This window comes from Epargyreus clarus, unplaced genomic scaffold (genome assembly GCF_041222505.1).
Source record: "Epargyreus clarus isolate Ecla_fem2 unplaced genomic scaffold, WU_Ecla_fem_2.2 ptg000019l, whole genome shotgun sequence".
Lineage (NCBI taxonomy): Eukaryota > Metazoa > Arthropoda > Insecta > Lepidoptera > Hesperiidae > Epargyreus > Epargyreus clarus.
Genome location: NW_027332227.1, coordinates 15,337,693 through 15,363,402, shown reverse-complemented (window position 1 = coordinate 15,363,402; position 25,710 = coordinate 15,337,693). Strand labels below are relative to the sequence as shown.

The following is a 25,710-nucleotide window of genomic DNA, read 5'->3' as shown; positions in this document are numbered from 1 at the left end:
AACAATTTTTTCTAGACATTAAATAACCCGCAAAAACTCGGAAGCAAATGCTAGTAGCTCCGTAATAGACCCGTGCATCCGTCGGGATGCCTGCCTCCTAATTGAATCTGTCTGGAAACAACTTAAACTCAATTTAATATTCCTACGATAAAAAAAGGAAAAGATACTTAAACGATGCATTTTAAGGCTTGTGCACAGAGTTAGCAAACAAGTTACAAATGTAGACCGATAGGTCTACAACCCAATCTTGGGTTAACTTCAAATGTCCATAAAAAGTAGTCACAAGTTATCCAGAAGGATTGCGTGCTTATTTTCTAATTCTGTATTATAAAAAAGCTGGAGTCATTTATGTATATTGAATATCTTATAATGATTGCAATTATAAAAACATTTTAATCATTACTTATTCGCTCTATTAAACTCTACCTAGTAATCGCAATGTTTATTTATGTGACAATTTCATAATTCCATTTTTCTATGAAATAAGCGAAGTAAACGATCGAATATGCCGCAAGTGTCCACTACTGTTCATGACCATTTGTGGAGAACCCCAAGTAGGATTGGAGCTCCCCGTCGTCTACAGACGCGTTGCTACTCCTGAAGACTAAGTTAGAATGCCTTCTATAAATATTATTCCCCTTAACATACGTGGGTTCTACCACATGCTAATGAAATGAATAAATATATCTTTCTACGCTTATAGCTATTACATTTTTACCTTATTTTTAGATGCCATGTATCCACAACTTAGAATACACTAACAGATCCTGACGTGAAATCTAATGTCATCATTCAGATATCTGTCTGGCCGGAGATCGAACCCTGCGTGTCAGACCGGTATGGTGATGCTGGTCTTCACACCGTTATTTTAAAATTGAATAATTTAAACTTATGTTTCCTTCCACAAAACAAATTTGTATTTCGCTGACCATTTCAGTGTAAAACGATGCAGAATAGCGCATTTATAGGGATGCGTGTTGCCGCCTGTGTTTAGAGCCGTGTCCTTACTCCCCGTATAGTGTTACGTTTGTTTAACCTTTGTTCTTTTTGTTACTCGTTTCATTCACATTATACCTCTTTGTGACGTTCATTGAGCTCACGTGAGTGGTTGGTCATGAGCTTGAATTCGCAATATTACTCTAATGATATGATCATAGAAACTAAGCTGAAAGTATTTCTAGTTTCGTCGTATGTCGTCGTATGGCCATGTCGTATTGATTTTATGGGTTATTTTCTTTTTTTTTTAATTTACTTTTGATTGATTTAATTGATTGAAGAACTAACTTATTAGTAACTGTTCAATTGTGATAATATATTAACGTCCGTTATTAATAATAAATCTGTCCAATATTCGGCCTATCAACTACAATGACATTTGACAATTTCTACCTATAAATAATTTAAATCTTTGTTAAGAAACAATTCGAAAGCTTTTTTTATTAATGACAGTTAAGTTAGAAATTGTCAAATTTAGATTTCGGTAGGTAAAAATTGGTAAAATAAATTATTTTTATTTATAATGGGCGTAACCCTTTCGTAGCATGATCATGCTCAGATTTTCTGGATTGCTTTCTTTTCCTTAAAGCTTACCTTGAACGATCGATCGAATCGATAACCTGATTTAACTTCATGAATATAGTATACTTTGATTTTTCGCATCCTTTGATAATTTATCTCATACTGTTCAAGTGTGTTACGTTAACATTCGCCAGTACATATGCATGGCGTACGCCAAGGTCGACCCGTGCTACATTCACGTGCATTCGTCCATTTGCAAGTGGCTTCGTGCCTTGGCTTCGATTGAATTTGAATCCGAATTTGAGTCATTAATACTAAAATGCATTTCCTGTTCACGAATATTAACTAACGTTTCGCTTATGACGTCGCCGCAATATGACGTTGCTCGCACCAGTAGTGATTTAACGAAATAATAACTGAACGTTGTTGCGAATGAAGTGTAATGAAAGCTTATACACCGAAGAAGTTTAAATATGTTATTATATTCGTGTTCGAAAAAGCTAACGTGAAATCCGAAATAAGCTGTTCAACCTGTTCACTCTAAATTTGTGTAAATTTTAAAATAGACTAAACTACAGATTTCAGGTACATTTGCGGATGTGTGCATTCTGTTACAAAGTTTTCCGCTCTTCGCTTTTTCACATTTATTACGTTTGCCTAGTACTATCGATTTTCTAAGAAGTGACATTACCGTAAAAGCAAAGTGCTCTCGCTTTTATGTTCAAAACATAATATATGCAACTCTAGTGTTTTCCGCGTGTTCAGCATATTATCTCGAATGACGATCAAGTGCATAATTGTATTGCTTCAACTTAGCCATGACGTAATTTGTTAGCAGTGCGTTCATTGCTTTTCTTGTCACAACAAATTACCTTGAAAATGTTAAATTGATTACGCTTATATAAATGATTAGCGCGTTTAACCAGAGATCTTCCTCACGAGATTTTTTCTTAAAGTTACGATGTAAGTTTAAAAAACCTTTTTGCAGATCATTTTGCAACTGACTTCCACAGTCCAGTGTATGAAATAATATAATAATAAAATGTATACCTTAAAGTAGAGTTACTATAAAATTTTGATTTAAAGTAAAAACCTATAACAACTCCGGAAATATTGGTAAATGGGAAAACAAATCATTTTGCAATTTTATTTTCTTCGTCTATCCACAAGAATAACTGTTCTATATCTCTCTAACATTCCTTTGCATCTGCTTAGTAAACTAGTGCTGAAAAAGCCGACCAACAAACACTTGGCGATTGGTTCCAAGATAGAAATTAGTCCAAGCTGTTCGAAGCGGATATGCATCGTTGGTGACAGACAAAACCGCTAAATATAAAAAGATAACTATAACTACTGGGACCGTTGCCAATTCGAATGAGTTCTTTGGCTCATACCTACTCGTCTTGAGTGCAAACGAATATCCTTAAACATTGCTACGTTCATTAGTTTCAAAATTACCCTCTAAATAAACGGGGTTACCCGCGAGCGCTTCGAGTACTCTATCTTCAATCCGAGCATCAGGTCTCCGACAGTCTGTGTACAAACGTAATCGGTTGGGAATCTGCTCGACTCGGAATGCTGCCAATAGTATAATCTTGTCTTTAGACATGTGCTATCCAACCAGTAGCTCTCTTATTTTTTTGTTCTAATTGAAATTCTGTCCTGTGTTAATGTTGGCGTGTCCTCATTTAATTAGTTAAACGTTTATTTCTTTACAAATTAGCTAAGTAGCTGCTTTTATTTATAATTTCGAAGTGGCTCGCTTAAAATAAAAATCCAGTGAAAGCTTAAGGCTAAAATTCCAATGTTGCGTGTTATTCAAATCTACAGACACGCCCTATAATAATTAATATCTGAAGTTATCTTCGCAATCCGTGCTATTGCCTTACTTAACAAGCGATATTTGAATTTTGACCATGAAACTTGTAAATTGTAATACTCATATGCATGGTCCGTACAGTTATAGTCCGCATATACAATGGTATCGCAAAGATCCTTCAAATGACTTGATGGATGTGTGTATTGTCAGCTTAACAATGGACTGAGCATCCGTGAAAGAGACATTGTGTTGACCGGATTGTTGTGTGCTCCTTCAGTATGAGATGATACACGAGTAGCCTCTTAAGACTCTTTTCTTGTTTCCTTGTTACAACTTTCTCTTCTATGTTTGACACCTGTTGTTTTGCTAGATGTAGTATTATAGGTCATTCTCCCTTTTATAATTTTGTTACTGTTTTAGGTCTTTTATAATTGCTCGATGATTTTATACTTTCGACGCAGCTGATATGTATTTTTCTATTTCTCCAAATCTCCATACATAAGGTTATAATTTCCATGTCTAATGGGTAGTTCATAATGTACATTTTAACGGTTTCATAACTAAGATAAAAACCGTTCCCAAGTCATGAACGTCTTAAATATCGTATCAAAATCTTCATTATACGTAATTACAAACAATTATTCTCATGTTACGATAGTTAATGGTATGAATTTCGGCATCGCACGATAAAGATTTTAATTCTAAAAAAATAAGATTAGCCACATTTATGCACATGTGATTTATTGGAGTCATGTAAATATCATAAATAAGCTAATTATCATTTGCATATAATGATGACGGATGATGAAACCCATATGGCGGAGAGGTATAAATGCTTCAATAAAAAATAAACATATACTAAATTCGAATGGCAAAACTCAAAATCGGTAATTGTAAATGAATTCTCAGAATCCTTGAGACGCGCTTGAGATTAACCTTATCTATATTTGCGTTTAAATCTTGTTTATTTTCGTATTATATCAATTCCGGTTCGATATCCAATTACTATATCGCATTCGCGTCTCGCAACCAGCCGGCGGGCCGTATTTGCGGTTGCCATCGCACACTTGTATCCTGCGATCTAGAAATATCTTGCCATTGTTATGAAACCTAACCGACTGTTGGTCACGTTTGTTGCTCCGTATTCGTTCTCATTCGTTGTTTGTATAACTAAATAATATAAAATCACCATGAATATCTGTTTGACTAATTCATCCTCTCCATTTCCTCCTACGTTTTCTACAGCTTCCATACGGTATATGTCTATCGATACCAAATTCAGTTCTATTGAAGATGATGTCATAGTCTCTCTGGAGCTTTTTTGTAATGAAAACTGTATATTTTTCTTACATACTGTATTTGCCTGTCTGAATTTGACGTACGATTTATCGATGGAACAATAAATAAACGTTTTATTTTCCGCATCGACTACTTTTGTTTGAACAAGCGCTTGAGCAAATAATGCACATTTAGAATAGAAAATATGAATCTGCATTTTGTCGTAGAGTTCAATATCTCTATATTGTGTTTGTAAAATATGGTTTGCAATTACAATATTCAGTTCTTATCTTATATAATCCAAACAAATCAATTAGTTTTGTCCTTAAGACAAGCGGCGTTTTCCTCCTCCTTTTCCTCTGCTTTATTGCTTGATTGTCGTCAACTGTCAACTCTGTGTTGCCAATTACGTCGTCCCCTGGACCATGAAGCCACACTCGCCTTTGAACGTGCAGTAACGATTCACTTCTGCATATATTTAGAACCAAAGTACCTCTGCTCATTTATACTAGTGAGTACATCTTAGTATATGTATCTGTATGATCATTATTTTATATGATCGTGCAATATCTAGTGCTGTGTTGTGTGAAAATGTTAATGTTTTTAAGTAACTTCAATATAGGATAAGTTTAGTCATGTCTATTTTTGATTTAAGTTTATTTATTTCATTCAACTCATGAAGTCAAATGAAATAAATAATTTTTCGTTATACTTACCTCAAAAATTAGCTACAAATTCTATGTTTGTACATGTATTTTATTTCGTTGTAGTAATTTATAATTATTTTTATTCTTTCACACGTATTTCTTTTTCAATGCGTTATATCATTTCTTCTACATTCCTTATATTGAGGTCTCATATTGCGTACTGGTGCTAAACGCTTAATCGGTTGGGCGTTCCGTGTGTGAATGGATTCTCTTTATACATTCGTTAAGCCGCTAAACGACCCATTGCCTCTTCCGTGATGGTCATTCATACCTTTATGTAACATCACTTACCACAATGAGTTCAATGGTTTCTTTTGTCAAAATCATTCAAACCATTCTGGTATCATTTTCATCCTTACAGCTAATCTGTTAGGATGAAAATCGTGCAAATCCTGGGATCGCAGACGTCCTAGAAACTATATGGTAACGCTTTGGAGTCTCTTATTCAAAATACACCACATTACAGGAATAGCGAATACTTCGTCTAAATGCGAGTCTGTTCCACGGAAGTTACTATTACAGTTCGCATAGCCTCGTTGCAAATGTTCCAAGCATCTCCAAATTGTTTTAGATCCTAGGCTATATTTGCATACCGCATACTGAGATATTATATTTGATGAGACTGTTCCTTTAGTTTATTACATAAACTCCTCACTCATTCGAATCATTAATTCTAAAATAAAAACTATGAAACTAAAACTGAATGTAGAAAAATCAGATAAATAAAGGAGACTTTAAAAGCGAGATTAATCTCCACTAATTGCCTGACTATAACTCCATTTTAAAAATAACTAGCTACAGCAATGAAACCAGCGCTGAATTCTTCATTAAAACAACCAGAATTAACTGAAGGACGGGATAAAACGTTTTATGAAGAAACTAAACTGTTCGCATTCGTAATATTTTCATGCATAAAGAAATATCTAACAAAGCTGAGTAGTTGAGGACTATTTTTAGACAATACTCTGTGAACTATGGGTGCGCCAGCTACGTGCATCGTGCATTTATCATCATTTAACTTATATCATTTGATACATCTGTTTGTTATTCTGTTTATACTATATTTCTGTTATTTTATTATTAACTTCAAAACGAACACTGAAATTTTTATCTCTTTTGCTTCTTTATGCATCTGCTAAGATTAATCGTTTTTGGCTTTAAATGCAATACCATTTTTAAAGACCTTTATATGTAATATTAAAAGTTAAAATATAATTTGCGTTTATCACCATATAGCAGTAAAATGTAACAGTGCGGTTAATTATAATCCTGTTTCTACGCTACAATGTCCTCATTCAATAAGAGGGTTTATCAATGACCCACGTTATTCACAATAGGTCAGCAGGTTATGTATAATTTTTCTGTTTCAATTAGAATTTCAAAGTTAGTATTCGATGATAGATATTTTTTATAGAAACTCATTAATACATTGCCTACATTGGTAAATGAGAGTTAAAGTAGTTATCATATTACATTGTTGTCATCAGCCAGTCTTCATCCCGCACTGCTTTCAATATGATTTTGTATTTGACTTGCCTCATACTCTTCATTTTAGAATACTTTAATACCACAATTATTATGCTTTTAACAATTCCCTGATCCATTATGAATACAAGTTGCCTAAAAGTACTTCGTAAGATGTGTGTCTCATGTATAAGCCACGTATACGTGTGGCTTACACATGAGACACATGATACTCATGTTTAGTATAATTTTTCATATTATTATTACGAGTAGTCTATTAAATTATAGTGCACAGGCTATAATTAAATAATAACATTGTCTTTATCATCCAATGTCACTGTCAATGACTTTAGAGTCTTTAAAACTCCATTCCATATCGAGCAGAACATTATCGTTATTTTGTCAGGGTAAATCAATTTCCACTTAATAGATTAGATACGACACTTAGCTGCCATGGTTGATAACCTCATTGAACCCGAAATGCTTCTACTTTATCTACAACAAGATTTATATGCGTTTCTGTGCATCTGTATCTGCAGTTCGCAAGAGTTCCGGTTAGTGGTCAAGTGTTTGTATTGGGAACGAACACTTTCTCCAACCGACGAAGCTTAAGGATTTAGTGGCGGGTATTTTTAGGTTTCCGTGCCACAACCGCTTTGTTTACTTAGATGAAATTGCGATTGTTTGTGTGTCTTTCGAAGTAGTATTGGTTTTAACTGTTGGTTTTTATGTGAGCGGAGATGCGAATGTTTCGTGGTGTACAAATAGAATTATTGTAAAATAATGGAGATTTTGATAACCAAAGTCCAAAATAAAATGTATGGAAATATTATCAATGAAACTATAATTAATTAGAAGGTAAGGTTCAAAATTTAAATGGTTTTTATAACTTGGAAATCTGCATCATTTGCATCAAACTACCTAGACTTAGAGCAAACCAAAAACCATAAAAATAACAAAAAAAAAAAAACATCAAAAAATACGAAAAAAAATGTGACCATCACTGTGGGAGCCCTAAGGCCTTTTAGGAGAGTAATAAAAATGATAAAGTAAAAATGTTATCAACCGAGTGAATAGGTTTCCGCTTCACGCCATTGCACAGCGTTGCAATTGTTGCGAATTAATGAATACTTTGTAAGTAATTAGTACGTGGCCTCTTAACAATTGATTTACGACGTTCGGGTAACGTTACGTTTTCTTACACGTGTGTCTGAAACGTAGGTTACAGAAATAAAACTTGTGGTTGGTACGCTTAAAACATTTTGAGATAAATATAATAACTAAGTAGTAGAAGCTATTGTTATGAAGTTGGTACAGATAGGAGATTAGAGCTTAGAACACGGTAGAAAAGTAACTTGCTTAGGCGCGATTAATGGCAAATAATTTAGTAGGGGGGCAATCTCTGCACTATTGTATACCTGTCGTTAGTTGTTGGTGTGTACCACGTAAATATTAATGTATGTATATATTTATGTGGCAAATTTGAAAACAACTTACCCAACCTAGATTGTTCTTTTTTTTTCGAAAAGACTACACAAAAGCACTTAGATTACTAGACAAGACACGAACTTAGATTTTTTAGATGACGCGGTCTATATTATTAAAATTATAATAATATAGACCGCGTCAGAAGCCGCGCTGGTGTCTTTAAACTAGATTAAAAATAACTCGACAATACAAGTGTTCTATAGTTTATACATAAATAAAAAACTAGGGTCCATATGTCTTTGTGATCAAAATAAATATGACACTGCTACGTATCGAATTCATTTCACGTTCTACATTGTTGAATCATATCATACGTAAAGATTTCAACAAAGCTAACTTGCAACAATGATATAAATTGTTAATTTACTTACAAAAAACCGTTTACTTACATACTATAACGTTATGTTGCTAAAATTAGTTCGCAGTTTCTCTCTTTTTCACAATTTCCCGTCAAATTGGTATCAAATTACTCAATTTTCACGCTAGAAACGATTAGTTTGTGTTAAAAAGTATGCCCAATTACATAGCATCCTTACAAGTTGACCAATAGTGTAACTAACGCATTAATTCTCTTAAATTATGAAAACACGCACAAAAATTACAAATTATATATTTAAAAAACCTTTTACGCGTATTTCCTACCACTGTCATAGGAATTTATATGTGGGCCTTGTCATTAAACCATCATCATCGTCCATTATTGCAGGTCTTCATAATGAAATCGGACATTCAGAAAAATTTGCCAGCATTATTAATTCACATACTCGCTACAACACATTCGAAAATCTCGAAAGTCAATACACCAACAAAAAACATACATTCCCATTAAATCTTATCAAACGCTTAGGAGTAATCTAAAAAAAGCAATTATCGAGTAACACTAATGGTATCCCTATGAACGGCACTTAAGCAAGGTGGAATACGTTGGAAATCCCCAAGTAAAAACAGATAAAGGTATTACATGGATATAATTCAATCATCCAACAATAAATTGAATTATCTATAAGCTAATCCCTTTAGGCGACCATGTCTGCCGTCTATGAATCTACATGATGTCGAGGTTAACAATTATACACAAGTGACTAATATGGTTACATTAAGTGAGTGGATATAATTAATTGAAATCTCAGTAAACGGCAACATAATCCTCTGTATGTTTTAAGTAGGATTTGGACTTTTCTTTGGCGTTTATCCTGCTTGCAATAGTTTTTGATTATGTTTTCCATTTGGGGCAAATGATTAAGGTTACATCTTCAAAGATTAATGAAATAGTTGGAGTATTGCCTTATTCCACTTTTCACACTTCTATGAAAAAGAATAACATGAAATCCAATTACCAACGCGATAATCCTGTTACACCACACATTATCGCTGGCATAATGTGTTATTATTGCGCTCAGTAGTGACCTCTGGTGCCATAGAGATAAGAATGCAACTAGCAGTAAACTTGAAGTTGTAATTTTAGACGCGTGCGCAGAGACAATGGTGTAATTGGAGGCCTCGGTCAAAGACAATCGAAATCGAAAGGAAGTGGCGGATGTGACGTCATCAACGGACGTAATAGCGATGATACGACATTGTACCTGCTCGTTACCGAAAATGATGCTGATGTTCTAATGACCTGTAATTAAGGTCCATAAAAGAGTTATATTTATTTGTCGTTCAAGGTCATCTTTTGATTTTCGAGTCTTAAGAACACAGTTCACGGAAAAATACTAATGAAGGTTGTTTACAGATGTAGTCATTCAAGCGAAGCAGTGATAGCATAGAATTACAGGATATCTTATTTAGGAATTTGAGGCACAAATTCTGAGAGGTCTAGACATGCACTTCTGATTTCTAATTCAAGTTTATGTGCTCACCTATAATATTTATTTATCCCATGCTTTAACGTCAAAAAAATCATCGTAAGTTAACACACCCTGTAAAAGTTGTGTGTAATCTACCAATTTGCTCTTGACCAGCTTAACAAACTGGATTCTTATCCATTTTCAGTCTAAGAAAAGAACTATGCTCAACACAGACAATAATTCATGATGAATAGTTCAATTGTTGAGTGGAAGTTAAAACATCAACACGCAATAAAAGCAGAAGTTAACATTATTATGTACAACACGCCGCACACGGGTTTGCGTCCATCGGAAAGACGACGGTCGTTGACACAACGACGCATTAGCATAAATATCCTATGCAATGGATTAGGTCCTTGCTACTCAACCTGTTAAAACCTGCGGGTCGATTTTATCAGTAGGATTTATTTTACGATTAGTTTAATTCGTAATTTACTGTTGATGTTTCGTGCATGAAACTAAATTTTACTGTTGGTCTCGTGGATTAGTATTCTTCCATGTAATGTTCATGACAACATCAATTCTTCTTCTTAAGTAACTAAAAGTATAATTCACGTCCATTTCACGTCTCTATTTTAATATTGCAGTTGATTATTATTTTAACACTGTGTTAAAATAATAATCACTAGGTGTTAGCACTGTTCTTCTGAATCCTGAATCCAAAATGATGTGATCCAAAGTGACGTCTTGGATAAATGTTTTGGTGGGTGTGTAACAACGAGCGAGAGGCATATAAAAATGTCATCATTTAGATTACAATCTTTATCGGAACAAGTTATAGGATCATTCAAGGAAAAGTTGAACATCGCTGATCGAGGCTCATATTCCACATGGCGTGGTGCATTCATCCTTTTTATTCTCAACTATTTGCGCGTTCTCAGAAAACATGTGTCGCGCGTGAACTTGATGGTAGTTAGCGATTATTTTTATACCTTATTCGCTTTGCAAACAATTGTTAAGTTTAATAAGGATCATCTTACAATGAATAATTATTTATACAGATACGTGTCATAATTTGTTTTGCTAATGCTGCAATTTTGAAGGGGTATCGGTAAAGGAACACTTTTGCATCATCTCTATTTTTATATTCATTAGATATAAGTGCATCATCATCATAAATCACTTAACCTATGGTTCTTTTCTTAGAATTAGTAGAATTTATGTTTTTGTTTCGTGTATTTTACAGAATAAACTATTGGTAGATTTAAAAAACTTTAAACACATTATTGGAACACTCATGCATGTGTCTTTAAAAGCGTTCCTATTTCTAGGAGGCCGAAATTTAAACTCCACACTATCACTGATAAGCTAATCAGTGCGAAGTGGTGTTTCACAAGGCTCAACGGTCGTCATTACGACCTTGCGTCGCGACAATCGCAGCCTCATTGTTGGCTCACCCGCTTCAGAATACATTAGCACTTGTCGTATGTCACGATCTGGATTGAGAGAGAATTGCTAGTTTCTGTTTGAAACTATTTTTGTTTGATTTGAATGGCGAAGTGACCAACATAAGGCTAGTCGATTCAACTTATTCCTTACTTCTTTCTTACATTCGTTTCTGCCTAAAATGCAATAACTGCTTTGTCACAGAAATCGTCTGAAAATGAATCTTCCGTTAGCATTACTATGAACAATATTTTTGCTATCTGATAAATCCAAATCGAAGATTTTGCAGTATGTTCAGCCCAGGGAAAATTTGTGGAGCACTGTACCTGACCATATTTGTCGAAACAAACTAATCAGTCCACTGTATTAAGACATTAGTGGCGCAAACTGGTCGCAAGCATGTCCGAGCGCTAACCGTGCAGCTAAGTAGGTGTGACAACAGTCTCCTGTTTCAGTAGTCCCACTTTCGCAACGCACACATGTGATAATGATACTCTAACAGGGTTGCCAATGTTTGTACTAACGACGAATTTTCGCGTGAATTACTGTCGTGATATACTTTAGTGTGTACTGTTTTTAGTACCCGTAGTCATCTACGTATGAAATTTTATTACAATTGTAATATTTATTTAACTATTTTTAAGATTAACCCATGCAGGCAAACTCAGATAAAATACGATTTTATATCAAAGACTTACATAGTAGATAACATGTAATACATTCTTCTGCAAATTATTTTACATCCAGAAACAAAATAGGATGTAGCGAAACATTCAAAACTTTCTTCTAGCTACAACAAAAACACCAACGGCCTTTGCAATAGAATTTCGTAACCAATTAACATAAGCACGCGGTGAAGGCGTTTGATACAATCAATGTGTACGCTTAAAATGCAGATTCCTCTGAGCACATTCCTGAATAGATTTAGCTGTTCAGTGATTGCAGTGAAGGGCGTTAATGCCCTTGAAATAGACAGAATAGATTAAGCAACTGTGTTATTGTCAAGAGCCATTAAAATTTCAAGTCCCATACTCTACGCTGCAATCGATGAATGGGAACCACTTCGTCTATATGTGATGACATGAGAGTCTTATATTTGCTTCTAATATTTTCGAGAGATAGGGTAATAAGATTAATACTGATTGATCATATTGTTCTGATTACCCTATCACCTACGTTTGTCTGGAAATTTTTTTAAACTATATATTGATTATTGCAATGCAAAGTCATATGTATCCATTATAACAGACCCATCATACAGTCAAAACAATAGAAGATAGATAACAGTGATGATGAAATGATATAAATCTATAAAATAGCATATTTCTTACACAAATATGACAATCATCGTTATCAATACAGTTGACTCATATGTATGACTCATTTTCTAGGTATAATTTATACAGAACAATGCACAGGAGCATCACAGGATTCATGAAAATATGTCGAAATTATTGTTTGAGATGGACATTTTCTTAAGACCTTCTGATTCTTATATGAAAAGAAATATATTGCTTTCAATAAAGGTAAATAAAATAACAAATGTTTTCTCTCATTTCCAGATACTCCAAAACCTCGGGAAGGTGGACCGCACGCTCGACGACATATTCGAGGAGCATCTGCAGAACTTCAACCGACAACACCAGCAGGCCACCAGGCTGCAAAAGGAGTTCAACAATTACATAAGATGTATACGAGGTAATGTAACCAGAAATATGAGTATATCTCAATATCCTTATATAGTAATATTTTGGGGAAAAGAAGTCAATGTCCTTGATGGTCTATGCAGTGAACCTTGATAAATAATAAGATGATAAAATGGATCAGTATGCTTTACATCATAGAACATTACGATACAAAATATAAATAGAAATACTGTTAGCACCAGTGGACGTGACGCGATAAACAGATAATTGTGCACTTGTTAAGTAAATTGCTTAAGACGGCCACTCGTTATGATGCTGACAAACATTATGTACGGTGACAGGCAGTACAATAGTTATTAGATATAATCAAGAGTTTGTCTGTGATGATCCGTATGAATATTTACATATCAATAGAGAAGGACCAAGAACATTATGGAAGCCCATTTTGGTTCTTTTTCTTTGACGACTTCTTGACGAAGTTGTCATCATACCCATATGACAATCAGAGAGGATACCCTGCCAGGATGATGCAATAGGTAAAAGATGAATGTAGATTCCTATTGTTAGTCTGAATGTTTGTGTTTTCGTTTTTTTTTATGTATCCAGGGCAGCGAATCTTGGCATTAGCTAGTAAGTAGAGGAGTCATTATGTCAACGTTTAACCTTAACTATTCCAGCGGTGCAAACGGCTTCCAAATCGTTGATGGAGGCGATCACGGAGGTGTACGAGAGTGGGTGGTCGGGGCACGACCTGCTGTATGTGCAGACGCAGAGCATGGAGATGCTCTGGCAGGACTTCTCGCACAAGCTCGGCGACCAAGTGCTCATACCGCTCAACACGTACACTAACCAGTTTCCGGAAGTTAGGGTAAGAGACACTAACTGCGTTGGGGAGAGCCTAGAAAGATATCGACTGCAGTGGCACCACCGCCAGATCTATTTCTGCCTAATAACAGCATTGTTAAGCGCTGCTATGTTCTGGTTTGATGGGTGTGGTAAAGGAGACATACTTTTCCGAGGCCTTCTAACTTAGTCCTCAGGGAGAGCGGCGCATCTGTCGCCGACCTCAGGTAGGAACCTAATTTTATTTGGGGTACATCACAGATGTCCATGGGCAACAGTACCTACTTACCATCAGGTGGACTGCGTGCTCGTCTGCTACTACTATTATATATTATACAAACGAATTGCTACCCTAAATTAAATAAGGATAAGAGTAACAACCTTTATGTAAACAAAAAATATTACAGTATTTTGCAAATAATGTATGGGCTATTTTTACAATATTTGACTTTTAGGTCCCCAAAATGTCCTCAATACGGGACTTTCCAGTGTGGGGGCTTTAAGTGTAAAAATATTTTTGTGTATTTTGTTTTGTCCTTAAAGTATTCGTAATACCTACATTTCAAATATTCCACACGCGTCTAATGTTTTATTTTATATCAACTTCAAAAACCCACTCAAAGCTGAGTCAAGATTTTGAATAATAAATATATTGAATGTAGGTGTTTCCTTCATTATTCCGTGTAACTTTAGACTGTAATATAGTGAATAACATAAATTAAGTAAGTTTATAAGGATATCGAATTAATTGATTTATTTACTTTCTTTTTTCAGAAAAAGATTGAAAAACGTGGTCGCAAATTGGTGGATTATGACAGTCAGAGGCATAATTTCCAGAATCTACAAGCAAACGCAGCCAAAAGAAGGGATGATGTTAAGGTAACTAAATAAAATTTAAAATGAATTATTACTTAACAGAAAATTACTACAGTATTGAAGGTGGTGGTAGGTAGCACCACCACATCTATTCTGTATCAAGCAACAGCGTTAAGCATTGCTGGGTAGAAGTGTAGGCCTATTTGTGTTGATTAATTATTTATAGGCGTTCATGGGTAGCTGTTGCTAATTATATAACGATCAGACGGACTGCATGCTGGTTTACTTCTTCCATAAATGAAAAAACTTGATGTTGGTCATAGGGAAATTGTTCTCAACATAGAATGTAGTATAGTCCGCACAAAATTTCTAGTCCGCACAGAAGTTGGTGCGCACAGGTGTAGTCAATAACTACAATTTGCTGTTGCGACGCGACTCGTTTCTATATTCAAAGCGGACTAGAAGTTTGGTGCGGACGTTACAATGGCGTATTACACGGATTTTTCTCATACCCCCAGGTGACAAAGGGTCGGGAACAGCTAGAGGAAGCCAAGCGCACGTACGAGGTGCTGAACTCGGAGTTACACGACGAGCTGCCCGCGCTGTACGACTCGCGCGTGCTGTTCTACGTCAACAACCTGCAAACACTCTTCTCCGCTGAGCAGCTCTTCCACTCCGAGAGTGCCAAGGTTAGCGTGATTTATATTGGAGATGTTATGTAGATTCATTTCAGATTTTTATATTGAAAGACGGTAGGTCGCTGTATACGTACCTTATTAAAATGTCTAGGATTATTTTTAGTCTGTGAGTAATGTCTGTAACATCTGATATTTAAAATCATGTATTGTTTATTAGTGTTCTGAGAATATAAGGTTTTTTCAATTTCAAACGACAAGTTTAAATTTTACTTTGTTATTTTTTTGTGTTTTTGTGATTTTTTTTTCTTATACTAGTAATTTCATTAGTTTTTGTTAAATAGATGTAGGCAAGAAACCACCGTCAAGCAGCAACATCTAATTGTTATGGGTAACCACTAGGTATTCAATAATTACTTAGATGCCAATCAGGTTGAGAACTTCTAATTTGGCCACCGCACTGTAACGATTCATATTCTGTTATCAGACCTTTCTTAGTTGAATTTTAGTAGAATTTTGGCGAATAGATACACTTTGAAATGCGAAATAATAACTCTACTTTCTGAACGGTAAATCGAACTAGATCATTGTGTCTAACAATTGTATCATTACGTAACATCGCAGGTGTTCGGCGAGCTGGAGCTGATAACGGACCTGCTCGCGACGCAGTGCCAGCGCGGCGCGCACAAGGCTCCGCGCGCGCACAACGGCAACGCCGCGCCCGCCGCGCCCGCCACGCCCGTGCAGAGTGAGTACACACACCACTACCCACACCGCTACCGCTACCTCGCATGCACGCTCGTGACGTACGCGCCACGCACGTGCAGAGTGAGCACCTCTACCGCTCCCACTACCGCTACCGCTACCTTGCATGCACGCGTGACGTACGCGCCGGTTCGTTCAGTTGACACGTTCACACTACTTACGTTCACGTGTAATTGCACCAAAAAGGTAAAATCATGTATTAAAATTAAAAGCGATAATTATTTATTTAATTCTATTATTTTTAATAGTCCAAACAACCGTTTGCAAGCTTACAAATAATGACATCCCAGGTTCACATCCCAGGCACGCACCTCTGATTTTAAGTTATGTGCGTATTAGAAATTAATTATCACTTGCTTTAACGGTGAAAGAAACCAACGTGAGGAAATTGCATATCTGAGAAATCCTAAAAAAATTCAAAGGTACCACATACCCCAATACGCAATTGGCCAGCGCGGTGGAGTAGGGTCTAACCCTTCTCATTCTGAGAGGAGTCCCGTACCTAGCAGTGGGACAGTAACGGTTGATGATGTGGTGATGGATGGATAGTGTTCTGTTACGGCGCAATTATTCAACAGACATTACACAAACTTAACGTGTTGGTGACTTGGTGTTTACGTGTCAGCTTAAGATACCGAACAGTACATTTATCGACTGACTGGTGTTGTTATCACGTTGTTCTTTTGTTTATTCGGATTAACAATTGGTATAATATCGTTACAAATTATTATTTTGGTGATAATTTGTCATTTTTAAATATTAAAAAATAATTTGCATTACATGCCTAAACTACAAACTTCATTTGTAACGGTATTTAAACCAATCGAATAGGATGTATGGTGTATGAATGTATTTTATAATTAACGTATACATTGAAAACGCAAAGAAATTTGTCCATATCAAGAATCAAATTAATAAAAATGATTTTTACGTCATGAATTTCATGACAGTATTTCTGTGATACGATATTTATTAATTTAAGTTACGACTTAATCGTTTTTTATTATGTATTTATTTTTATATCACCTTTGAGTTTATATCATTTTACACTTTTAATACTCGTTTTACATTTACAATTCCATTAGTGAAACGGAACGCCCAAGCGTAACTTTTTCAAAAATTGTCTAAAGGAGTTTCACTTTAAAAATAAAACAATACTTTTAATACGTCATTAATCAGGCCCCACGTGATTCACGTAATCGAGTACCTTTATACGTCTATGAAAATATGAATTTTGACTAGATGTCATAATATCTACCTATTTTTATCATTTAGGTAATAAATGAATACATTGCTTAAATATGAAAATTTTATCTAGCTGTTCTCGACTTCTCACATAAATTGTATTGGTACATAAACACACATCAGAGATAAAAGCATTTATAAGAGCTAACAACTAAATTTATTGAGAATGATTTATTTTTGAATTTTAATTAAATTATAAAATTGGAAGGAAAATAAAGTATTTTAATTTTTAATATCCCTTTATTCTGCGTGGCAGTAATACATTAACAGTTATTTATTTATTGTTGATTATTAAGACTACAAAACTTATCGTATTTTTCATTCTGGACAAATTTTCAATTAATTGTTGGCTCTTACACTATCGACTCTTCTCTATATGACTGTTCCCCTTCAAACGTGCACACTGGCCTGCAACGTGTCGCCATTAACCCGTAACACGTAACGCATGTGTGTGCGGTGTCCGTGTGTGTCGTGTGACGTGTGCGTGTGTGCGTAGCGCCCCCCTCCCCCGCGCTGAACGGCGCGCCGTCGCCCGCGCCGCCCTCGCCGAGCGCGCCCGACGACGCCCGAGGCACGCCTGACGACACCCGAAGCGCGCCCGACGACACCCGAAGCGTGCCCGATGACGCCCGAGCGGAGCGCAACCGCCACGACAGCCCCGAGCGGGACAACAACAACGAAGAGCAGGACAAGAGACAGGAGAAGCTCGAGGAGCTCTACGACATACCCGTCGGTGAGTCTGGGCGCCTGGTACCAGCGCTTGAGTAATGGTTGCGCGGATACGGTAATTAGTTGCGATTTGTTGTTGCGAAAAGGTTGGTTAACGTTCTCTAACTGATTATGCGTTGTATATTTTATTAGATGCCACCAATTCACGACCTACAACAACGGGATATACGATTGCGAAGGCGACTATGAAATTATTTATACCGCGGCATAAGATGGAATATAATGTTCTTATAAAAAATAATAAATATAAATCAATTCTTAGACAAAATTTTAAATAGAACTCTTTAACAAATAAAAGTACGAAAATGAGTTGATACAAATGTGAACGTTAACTTATCTTGTGCGGTTTGATGCGAACATTCGCCAACCAAATGCATAATTTTGCTATAATTGCTCTAATCAGTACGCAGTAAATAGTGTGTGAAAGCATTATAAATGTAAACTGTACCTCACCTTTTCTAGTCTGAATGTTATGAATAACGTAGTGTTGGCTGTAAGATACTATTACACTGCTATAAAACGCTATTGTTATTTTGTGAATCAGTTATATTTATAGCACAGCATATCCCCATCAGTCGGCTATAAGTAGAATCATTAGGCAACCAATCACACACCATTCTCTCAGGGTCACCCGTGGCTGTGGAGAAAACGAACAATAACGTGGATGAAAAGAAACCAGTGGAGGGGGAAAAACAGAACGAGACAGAACAGAAAGAGGTAGACAATCAGGTTCAGAATCAGAATCAAAACCAAAACCAGAATCAGAATCAGAAGACAGATGAGGTTTATGACATACCCGTCGGTAAGTACTAACAAGGTTTGTTTATTTTAATTTACAATAATTAATTATGAATATTAAAGAATAATTTATTAAATTTAAATATACATATTTACATTTTCATTTTGAACGAATCGACTTTATAAATCAGTCCGCTAAATATAAATTGTACATGAATGTTGCCTTTTTTAAAAATGCATTAAATTTATAATTCATTTTATCATTTATTAGCCATTATGACATATAGTCCCATCTATCATTTGAGACATTTGAACTATTTCATGTCATTTATACTGGAATAAAAATGTATAAAAATAAAAAGTAGATATATTTATGTATTTATTTGTATTTTTACAGTCATTGTATTTTTCATATTATCTTTATGTATTTTCTATATATATTATATTTATTGTATGTTTTCAGGCGGGGGAGCTAATAGCTTTTTAATATCTAATATTTTGTGAATAATCTAGTGTGCCTAAGTTGCAATACCTTTAACCTGCCTGTTTCTGATCTGAAATTTAATATGTTAATTAAATTAACTTTACCATATTTGTAAAATCACGCATTTGTGTAATTATAACATGAAGCATGATAAGCGTTATACGTAAATTCATTAATAGCAAATTAATTGGAAATGTATAAAATCCATTTTATTTCCATTATCTTATTTATGTAAATACTGTAAAAGGAATAGTAGTCAGTTTTTATCATCGCTATTTTAAAACATTCCAACGGAGACTTCAGTGAATCAACTCATTTGTGACTAACATTAGATTATATTTACGTTTTGATATACTGTCTATATAAAGTGATATAGTCGCCGAAGTCTAGTCGTAAAACGCAAGTCTAAACTCAAAACTAATGTCAGGAAAGGTTCATAAATGCATACATAACTTAAAACAGTCATTAATGACAAATGACTAGTGTTAGGACTGTTAAGAGCACCTTAGGTACTTTTATTTGTATATATAAAACACATGGGATGTATGCAAGCTCAGCCTCGTTGACTTATGAAATAAGGCATTGATAAATAAATGTTTTTTGAAAATATATTATATAGCTACAATTATTGATGGTGTCATTATTAGTTGGTATTATAACTTTACATAATAGCCGTTATAACAGCAATTACATAGCTGCTACACGCGCTTCTCGCCACAACATCATCGTCATAGCGATTCCGCGGTTATAAATTTGTCGTTATAACGTTGTCTTCATTATAACTTGATCATTACAACGTGGTCACCGTTGTTACGTTATAATAATAATAAATTGGTCATCATTATAACGTTATAATTATACCGTGTTCATCGTTATAGCGTTATAACTATAACGTGGTCACCGTTATAACGTTGTAAAGTGACAACGTTATAACGTAGTAAAGTGTCACCGTTATAACGTTATAATTATAACATGGTCATCATTATAACGTGATCGTGGTATGTCCGCAGGGGCGACGCTGCAGGGGCTGCCGGCGGGCACGCTGTACCGCGTGCGCGCGACGTACCGCTACGTGCGCGAGGACAGCGACGAGCTCAGCTTCGACGTCGGCGACATCATCCGCGTCGTCGAGTACGACGATCCCGATGAACAGGTATATTCAAATGTTGATCTCTTTGGGGCTATTAATAAATACGTCACACATTTTTTTGTTTTTTTACACCTCCCACGTCCTTGTCATAGTTCGGTCACATTCTGAGTGCCGCCCGCCCCCTACCACTGAAATTTAGGACTCATTCTCACCCCCCTTGTCACTCAATGTCATACTTTGTTATACCTTTTCGTGCGACGTAATTTATGAATAACCCCCTGACGTCTACCTCTATACTTCTATACATAATATTTCTATACTCTTAAACCTTTTAAATTCCACATAATGACATAATATTTATACATTATACAGTACCGGATTAGCTAATAAACAAATTGAGCAATTACTTAGGGAATCATATCTTGAAGAGCACAAGAAGCAGCTCAAAAAGCCGCACGTTTTCATTTTTTTATCTATACTAGCAGTGTGTCATATACTTATACTACGCATTCCAACTTACCGCCGGTACTCAAGTAGCAAGCAGAACTTCCACTATTAGTAAATCGTAACTGAATTGAATTTTTCGTTTATAGGAGGAGGGTTGGCTGATGGGCATCAAGGAATCGACTAACGAGAAAGGCATGTTCCCTGCGAACTTCACGCGGCCCATCTGAGGGCCCCCGCCCTGCGAGCTGATAATAGATGACTCGGCTCTTTCATACTAGCGGTACAATCGTTTTATTATTGAAGCTATTTGATATGTTGGCTCGGTATAGTCTTGTGACTGGAAAACGAGTTAGAAATTAATATATTTGTAGTCTTGTGAATTGATATATTTTAACGTCTTCCAAGCGGGTAATTATTTTATGCAATAATTAAAAATTATTATTTTCGAAGGGTGTAGTAGGCAGTAGTTTAACATCTTGATTTTGGCTACATATTAACGAAAAAAGTCTGCGGTAGTAACTTCTAAATCTATTTCATAATATTGGATATCTATATTGGTTAAAAAAAAATATTAAAACTGCTAGTATGAGAAAGCTGTTAGTACCCATGAACAAATCACGGATGGGGTATATAAATAACGCGAAGTCTACGTATTCGGTCCACAAAGATTTTCAAATTAGTTAAATTAGTCTCTTTTTTTCGTTTCATATCAAGTGTCAAGAATATGTAGCGCTTCGCAAATGTTCATTTATTGTTGAATTATTAGACATATATTTATTTATTTTAGTATCGTGTTGATAACAACAACGTAATAATACAACGGAATATGATATCACATCCCTAAAGAGTATTGATGGTATTTTGTTAAGGTGACACATGTCAAAGTGTTGCCAGTGTCCATGTTTTATAGTTAAAAAAAAGTGACAATATATATCAAAATACCGTTACATTCTTTGGGTTTGTCTATTCAACATGTTTCTCATTGGCGTTTTGCAAATAAAATTGAAATTATTAGATACAATGAGGCGTAAATTTATTTATTTATATTATAATATATTCTACGTTTTATTGTAGTTTTTTTAATGTACTTTCTTCTGACTGTTTGAGAAAATATTTGCAAATTTTCTTCCATACATTCTTCCATATTTATACAATGGGACGGGTATGTACCTTGTATGTTATGTAATGGCAATGTGACATGTTTGACCGTTGATAATCGTAATCACACTATTCTCTCAGAATGACGCTTGACCGTGTTGGCCAAATTAGTGTCGATGAAACAGCTTGATAATATCGCGCAGGAGTACAAGAAATGTAGGTATTATTGCGCTGTTTCATATACCGTTAAAGGAGTGACAATTCAATTCTAATAGGCACGATTCTTCAAACTCGATTCTGATACAGTAAATTCGCTATATACCTAAAAATAAGGTCACCCCACCCCATTGTATACCAATTTTTGTATCCATTTTACTAAAGATCATTAAAATAACATTTGTAACAACCTTGTATATAACATTTTGATTGTTAGAAATCGATATAGTCATTACTGCTATTAGTAAGGTTATTTATTTAATAATTTTAATCACTTCTTTATGCATCATATATCAACTTTATCTATTGGAATCGCATTTTACATTATTACAGCAATCATTAGTACGAAATCTGACAATATACATATCTCGGTTAGAAATTGATAAAAAATACTTGAATATAAATTTAAAATGTGTAAAGACCTAAACACAAAACTAATTAATTAATATTATGAAAATATAAATATTTTGAAATATATATGAATTTGTACGATATAATAATTATAGTAGTTGAACATAAAATAAAATTGCTCAGTTGTAATTTTAATAAATTTATGAAAAGCGCCCTTAGCGCACAGAGGTGCGTGGCGGTCGAGTATATTTACATTTTAACGCGTAAATTGTAAATATACTTCGACGCTATTTCGTTCATGATGTACATAAATTAATATGTAGCTTTATTTAAATATCGACCCTAAGAAAAAGTCTAGCGAAGCCTAAGGCAATTCGCTAGTCTGGACAATTCGAAGTGACCTTACGTAATAAATTGTAACTGACGAACAATTATAGTATTGCTTTCCTTTATATTCTCCTTAGATAATACCACAGTTTAAAACTAAAATTAATATGTTTGACAGACTTTTAGAATTCACGTTAAAAATACGAATTAAAATTTGTGTAATTTTCGTTTATTATTTATTTCACAGATTTTTGTAAAACGTGTTTAAATTCACGGAACGTTAACTTTTCTATTTTCTATGCCATTTTCATCTTCAATATTGCCATAATATCTATGTTCAAATATATTTTCGAACATGCAACACGCATACAAAGAAATAGTACAGCAAGAATTGTTGCTTATAATGTAAATCATTCAAAAGATCACACATCATTAATAAAATATATTGTATTGCATTTCATTTTGTATTCTATTAAATAAAATATATAATGTTTGCATTTGAAATAAAAATACATAAGTTTAATCAATAGATTGACGAGAGATACAACATATATTATCTTTTATACACTAAAGCGCCCCTGAGATGATCCATTTCTATTCTTTGTAATAGTAAATTACAATAAAACTGAAACTGTCATTTACTTCAATGTGTTGTCGATCGTCTAAGGGCCGGTTTAGACCTTGTTTTTATTTGTTTTAAAAAATATACAATTAAATGTGTTTTTGTGTAACCAGTTATAATACATTAGCACAGCAAAGAGTAGAATTTAAATGTATGAATCCGCAATCTTTTCTTTTATCGCGTTTTTTTATATCATGTCATTAGGCTTAACTTGGGTTAAAGTACTTGAACCGATGTAACAACGATGTTGGAATGAAGAAACACTTTTCTTAAAACTAATAAATACGAAAAGTACCTAACATAAGAGGATTATTTTTTTTTGGTTGTGAATTGGCACAATTTTGAGCAGAGTTAAGCCTAATACAATATGTATTTGTTTGCAAGTTCCGAGTGTTTGTTTTACGGACATAAACGGTAGTTTTAGTGTATATAAAATTGATTTTTTAATTGTTGACCCTATATTATTATTGTTAATATTTTTATTTTAACATAGCGAGTAATGGTATCGAATAAACATTGTACTCTGTAAACAGCTTTGTTTAAGTAGTCTTATGTTTAATTACAATTTGTTTTTAACCGTATTAGTGAACTGATACTAATAAATATAATATTATTGAAGATGCTTACAATTAACTTACTTTTGGAGTATTTTTAATTTAACGTTATTTATGTAATTGACTTTATAAATGAGCGCGTTATTTTAAAAATACCTAAAACGCAGTGCGAGTGAAAGTCGGAATTATTGTACCCAGAAAACAATTGATATTACAACGCCAGTGTCAAATACGGTGCTTTGAATGTGTATATAATTATTTTACACTTTTACCCCAATATTTAGACGTAAGGAGAGGTTTAATTGTTTGTTCCATTATCAATTGTTCATTTTTTTTCCAATATCACTTGTGTTTCATTCTGGAATTACATTTTAAGTTAAGCGATGTATTAAATGGAATCGATTTATGTACGAAAGCAATAATGCAGTCAAAAGCCATGCAATATATCATTATCACAAGTTTGAACAGTGTTTGTGAAATTTTTGGAGACACTTTTTTTGAATAAATTTACCTTTGATGTACGACTGATGTTTTGTAAGGAACCTTAAATTGGAATTGTCTAAGTGTTCACTCCGTCAGTTGTGGCTTTTGTCCTCAGCAGTGCCATGCGAAGGTCCATAATAGGTGTTAATTTGTAAGTTTGTTAGGATTTGTACAGTTTTTACAACTGCAAATAAAATGTTTCTCACATCTCATGACTTTTTATTTACTTTTCTCTCAAAATCCCGTCCAAATGTAACCCTAGTTTAAACCCACATATTTTAGGCTGTAAGCTATTGTACAATAACAGAGGTGATGAGGTGGTAACACCAATGAGTATAAGTAACACCGAACACGTATAGGTATACAAGCCACTGGATTTATATTTTATAGTAGCTGTTTGTCCTAAAGAGCATAGTAACCTATATAGGAAATCCTCCTGTTCATAGATGTATAACCTCCCGTTCTACATACCTTCTGCATTTTTCCGTGCCTTCTGGACTCTGACGCAAACGCATAAAAGACTTCATAATAAGTTAACACTATAATTCACATTTACTTTATTAGAACCTTACAATTTTAAAATTATATTTATATAAATAGGAAAATCCAATTTAACATACGTTACTTTATTGGCCATGAATAAAATTACACGTGCCAAAACTATAAGTTATCTGTAGCTATCATTGTCAGGCAGGTGTCAATTCAATTCAATATGTCAATCAACTGTCAATGTCAAGTTCAAGGAAAAGTGCAATGCAATTTGCTAATTTGCAAAGAAAAATAATCAGAGAATCGATATTTAGTATAGAATAGGTGCAATAATAACTTAAATTATACATAAGTGATACCTAGCGTTTAAAAGAACGTTATCATTCAGTTCGGTGATGGTGTGTTGATTACGATTGCCGGCAACAACAGTAGGTCGGTGTTTTTACATTTTCTATCAATATTTTTTGTACATTAGTAAATTTCTTTAATCGTGTTTATTTTTATATGAAGCTTTAAATAGTAGTTAAACGAAATATTATAATAAACCAATGTTCTTTTTTATTTGTGTTTCATTTCTTATTTCGTTATTTCTATTGTTTTGAAGTTTTTACTAATATTTTTA

The 25,710-nt window shown here is 34.4% G+C and overlaps 1 protein-coding gene across 1 annotated transcript in view; it reads left to right on the top strand.

The window, feature by feature from the left end:
- Positions 1 to 24,806, top strand: part of Amph (amphiphysin) — a 53,380-nt gene extending 28,574 nt beyond the window's left edge. The window contains exons 2-10 of the mRNA XM_073084023.1: positions 13,073 to 13,208; positions 13,834 to 14,024; positions 14,774 to 14,878; positions 15,334 to 15,504; positions 16,075 to 16,198; positions 17,957 to 18,193; positions 18,815 to 18,991; positions 20,422 to 20,564; positions 21,095 to 24,806. Coding sequence (XP_072940124.1) covers positions 13,073 to 13,208; positions 13,834 to 14,024; positions 14,774 to 14,878; positions 15,334 to 15,504; positions 16,075 to 16,198; positions 17,957 to 18,193; positions 18,815 to 18,991; positions 20,422 to 20,564; positions 21,095 to 21,175 — 1,365 coding nt within the window. The 3' untranslated portion in view covers positions 21,176 to 24,806. The remainder of the gene's footprint in view (positions 1 to 13,072; positions 13,209 to 13,833; positions 14,025 to 14,773; positions 14,879 to 15,333; positions 15,505 to 16,074; positions 16,199 to 17,956; positions 18,194 to 18,814; positions 18,992 to 20,421; positions 20,565 to 21,094) is intronic.
- The last annotated feature ends 904 nt before the right edge of the window (positions 24,807 to 25,710 follow it).